Genomic DNA, 4,845 nt, shown 5'->3' with positions numbered 1-4,845 from the left:
AAGAGAGGGTTGTTGGTTTCAAATATCTTTCATTGTGCTTGGAGAAAGAGGAGATAGCGACGGAGCGGATTTCAATTGCTTATCTTGCTGAAGATAGATTCACAGGTTAGGCCTCTGATTCAACTCTTTAGTTTTGTTAATCTCGATTCGGATCGCTTCGTCTTCACTATCGGGTCACACATCCCAGTACTGCCTCTCAAAGTTTTGATCTCTTTTTTGATCGCGTCGATTTGGGTTTCCTTCATTTGCAGGTCTTGGTCCAGGAATATTTTTCTCGATTCAGATTATCATGTACTAGGATCAAATGAGCGCAAAGTCATAGGCTTTTTGTGATCCGGTATACATATATATAGTTTTGTTTTGGATTTGGCTACTCCATCTTTGGGGGTCTTTTTTTTCTCTCTGTACACACACATGTATATATGTAACCCAGTTTTACTTTCCCATATGTTTACCATGCATGTTGGTGTGAGTTCAAGAATCATTGATTTTGTGATATTGTGTTTTCAGTGTAGTTTATTTGATGCATTATCATATGGGGCTGCTTTCCATGGCAATGGTTTTTATCAGCAAAGCTGTGGACTACTCGCTTTCAATGACACTTTTCATTCTTGAGGTATAATATTAACTTTCATTTTTTTCGTTGTCTTCGCAATTTGCTTCTGGAACTCCAACTTGTTAGGAAGGGTCATATGTAAAGAGCCCTTTAGAAAATTCTGTAATTGGATGGATGTGGTTCAATGGAAATGGTCGGGAAGAAAAACTAGTTGAAGGCTTCAAGCGCAAGTCTGGAAAGATCTATCTCAATTCTGGGGCCAATTGTAAACAACAAAGATTTTTAACCTTTCTGTATGTGACTTAGAAACTTTCTTTCTCAATGATTCTTGTAACGGGGGAACTATCTTTGATGTCATGTTTCTGAAAATTCTGCTTCCATCCTGCTACAGAGAATGTAAGAAGATGGAGGCTAGAATCTCCTGGTGTTTTTTGTGTAACTCTAAGTTCTGTCTCGATGTTTTCCTGTGTGAGGATTTTGATTTGGTACATTGGTACATTGCCATAGGTGGGAATAGAGCAGGGGGCAGTATTGGTCAGTTGGTTCTTTGTTGGCCAATTGCTTCATGTCCAATTGAAGTTGCGTAGTGTGTGGCTAATTTGATTCTGCTATGTTGTGCTTGCTTTCTATTTTTAATACATGAAATGAGTTTTGGTATGTTAGTAAGGCTATGTAGTTCAGGAGTTCCATGATGCTAGTTGTGTTTTGGTCAATCTGTGCTGTTGAACATAATCTGTATATTACTAACTTAATTAACTACAGTTCGAGTGATTGACTTGAATGTACATCGACAGATCAAGCACTTGGTTCTGAACCTACATTGCCTTACTTGAGTTCGGATTAGCTCAATGAAGAAATATATTTGGTGGTGCTAAATTTGCTTCTGCTGGCACTGGAGTCCTCATGACACCGGGGAGTTTAGCATGTAAGTTTTAGTTAAGATACCAAATCGTACGTTTGGACTGTTTATGTTGAAGTGTTATTTTCAATAGTGATATTGTTGGAAGGGTTTTTGTTAGAAGTAGTGGACCCAAAGGTTTTTGAATGTGCTTTTGGAAATTTTAAAAAAAACACTGATCTACAAGATGTCAAATTTTAAATTTTAAATTTAATCAAATCCAATATGTACAAGCTACTATATATTTGTAAAGTATTTATATATGTTAAATACGTCATTGCTTTCAGAAGCTTGAAGAAAAGTTCATTGCAGATGAGGCATAACCAATGCAGGTAGAATAACTTAATTGATCATTAAGCTTTTTAAAATCCTGTCATATTTTTGTTTGTACGCCATAACTTGGCTCGATACTCTAATCTCCATCCTTTATGCAGGAGAAAGTAGAGATATAAATTCGAAAGTTATGTAAAAGCCTTCTGCTCTAAAGCTTCAAACCTTAGCGGTTTTGGAAGACATGCGGGTAAGTAGACTATGAATTACTTTTGTTTTGCAAGGTCATCTTATGTTGTCTAGATAATGTGATCTCACATTTGTACTGTAATTTGCTTAATTTGAGAATGTTTTCCTAAGTGATTGATATCAACTAGGTTGTGTACTAGACTATTATTTTGCTTTAAAAGTATACATTCAATTTGAGCTTTCTGATTTGGTAAGGATGTTGTTTTGCCTTTGATTTTGAGGTAGTACGAGTGTTTTGACTTATGAATTTCTTGAACCTTGCAAGGTGTGGCCAGCATTCTCCATTGTGATTTTGAAGAAATGGAAAACGTACAGTTGGGTCCGGAGTTAGACGAGTCTGGAAGCATACTTCTGTAGGTATCAGAGAAGGTTAATCTTAAGTTGCCTTTGTAAGTCAGGTTAATTATAACATGTTTCTTGTCGATGTAGATTGTTTTTATTTGTTTAGCTGTTTGTAAATTGTAATTACGATACTTGAATTGTGGACAGGGAGATTTAATATAGCAACTGGGTTTCTGTTAATTATATAGGTTCACTTTCAGTATCCGATCTATAATATATATATATTTTTTTAAATCAGTTGTAATGAAGCCACAAAACCCAAAACAATCGTGGGTGACTTGAATGAATATAATATAGATATTGGCACGATTGATAAACAATCGTGAGCTCCTTTGACAGTTTGTGGTGGTAGGTCCCAAAGTGGGGTCCATGTAAGAAGTCTCACGATTGCAGCGCAATTGTGATAATAATCGTGATAATATTTAGCAACAGCCACGGCATTAAAGGCCACATTCCCTAAAAATGTTGCTGCATCGTGGATAAAGTCAACAGCCACAATGATTCGTGGGCAAAGGGGTCAAAGCCCACAAATAGGAAACGTGGGTACTAGCGGGTTTTTTTGTAGTGTCAACTTATTCGAATACAAATTGTTTATGGTTGACAATGAAACAACATGATATATGTCAACCGCCTAATTAGTTTGCTATAGCTGCAGTAATAGCCGCGACATCTGCCACAGCATTATTTACATCTGTTAGAGGAGACCTCCCTGAAAAACTTAACTCGCATGCCCTTGCCTCGTCAGCAGCTTCACTCATGTCTTCTTCAGCAATATGAGGGATATCTCTACTAAATGCCAAGGAAGCATTTGGGACCTGATGGTTTGAAATCGCATCGTAGTCACCTGAACCGACTTTCAAGCGTAGATCTCCTGGGCTCTGCTTAAGTAATCCACTTACTTTGTTTTGACCGATAATTGCTTTGGCCTTAACCACATCCACCATTATTATGCCCAAGCCTTTGACATCAGCACCAGAACTTCGAGGATCTGATTTGAGAGATGAGACACAGAGATTGGGGTTTGGTGTTTTTTGACATGTTTCGTCAATGAGTTTAGCATCCATTGGCCAAAAATCTATGCTACATTGACCCATTGGAAGAAACACGATTTGACACACAAGTATCATGATGAGCTTTGTTAGAAATATTAAAGTCATCATATTTTCAAGGCTTGAGGTTATGAGAAAACTGATTCAACAAAGGTGAATCTCTTCTCTTTATATAGTTAATTCAATCTTGTATGAACGTTGACAATTATGACAATAATTATGAGAATGAATATGGTTGGATGTGTTTTGATATTCTTTCTCTTTATAAAGCTGATTTAATATTGTATGAACGGTATTTATATCACAACAATTATGACAGTAAATATGGCTGGATTTGTTTTCCTAAATATCCTTTGAATTTAAAAATAATCAATATCTTTACAAAAGAAAAAAGGATAAATAATCAATGTGTCTTAATGAATGAATATAATCAAATCAAATAAAATTTTCCTTTGATGCACTAGCCCACATTGATTGTCCGGTATCGTTTAATACAGTCGTGTTCACCTGGTCACTAGCGTTGTGCTTAGATGATTCTTTTTAAACTTCTTGAGAAATTTTGAAATGATGGAATTTAGAATTCTAATAATTAATTTTTTTTTATGCTAAAAGACTGATTACAAAACAAAACCTCGCGAGCACCTGACTCCAAAGTGGTCAAAATTAATGGCCTGCCTTACAACAAGAGGAAATTCTGACTCCCAACGACAAAGACTTGAAAGCTGGTGGCCAAAATTAGCAAGCGCGTTGGCCGCGAAGTTAGCCTCTTGGAAGACATGCCGAAAAGAGATGCTTTGAAAAGAACTAGCTAACCTTCTGATATCTTGGATAAGTTGAATGGGTCTCCAAGGGCACTTGAACTTTCTAATAACACAATTGATAACCAGCGAGGAGTCACCTTCAACCAAAATATTCTAAAACCCCAACTCTAGAGCAGTGAGAAGACTATCCTTAAGCGCAGTAACTTCTAATATGGGAACGGTTGACTTCCCAATCTTATGAGCAAAGGCCATCACAGGGCAACTAGAGTCGTCTCTCAACAATCAAACTAGAACTCTAACAATCAAAATTTCATTAATTGTTATTTTCATGGTTTAATTTTTAATTTTTACTTTTTATTAAATTACTCATATACCCTACATGCGTTAGATCGTTAGTGATGTTCGACCACCTTTCAAAGCCATTGGGATCACATTTCCAACGTAATCTTTCATTCTTGGTCCCACCGCCAGGGCCGGTCCTATGCTTTGAAGGGTTTGGTGCGAAAAAATTATATAAAAAAAACAAAATAGAAGAAAAAACTAAAAATAGGAAATGACACCGAAGGTTTTTATTGATATCAAAGATATCGAATAGGGGCAAAAATCCCACCAGGTAGGGTACCCCGAGTCATCGGGCCTGATTTCAAACTAGAAGTGGCCTAAAATTGTTTATGGTTTAAGCTTACAGACAAATAGGATCTTAGATCGATAAGATAATTG

At 36.5% G+C, this 4,845-nt stretch overlaps 1 protein-coding gene and 1 non-coding gene across 2 annotated transcripts; one reads left to right on the top strand and one right to left on the bottom strand.

Moving 5' to 3' along the window:
* Positions 1–2,373, top strand: LOC101303115. The gene is made up of 7 exons (XR_184500.1): positions 1–105; positions 252–337; positions 511–616; positions 1,351–1,481; positions 1,742–1,786; positions 1,889–1,974; positions 2,239–2,373. It is a non-coding gene; the product is annotated as an uncharacterized LOC101303115 (transcript).
* Positions 2,374–2,950: 577 nt separating this feature from the next.
* Positions 2,951–3,379, bottom strand: LOC101315044 (cell wall / vacuolar inhibitor of fructosidase 1-like). Its single transcript, XM_004298135.1, has one exon. It carries the CDS (start codon positions 3,377–3,379, stop codon positions 2,951–2,953), a length of 429 nt encoding a protein of 142 aa, XP_004298183.1.
* Between the last annotated feature and the right edge of the window lie 1,466 nt (positions 3,380–4,845).

Source organism: Fragaria vesca, linkage group LG4, assembly GCF_000184155.1.
Source record: "Fragaria vesca subsp. vesca linkage group LG4, FraVesHawaii_1.0, whole genome shotgun sequence".
NCBI lineage: Eukaryota > Viridiplantae > Streptophyta > Magnoliopsida > Rosales > Rosaceae > Fragaria > Fragaria vesca.
This window is presented reverse-complemented; position numbering and strand designations above follow the sequence as displayed.

Bases quoted from the DNA above. Each gene is read 5' to 3' on its own strand.
- LOC101315044 (XM_004298135.1), bottom strand. From the start codon at position 3,379: ATGGATGCTAAACTCATTGACGAAACATGTCAAAAAACACCAAACCCC.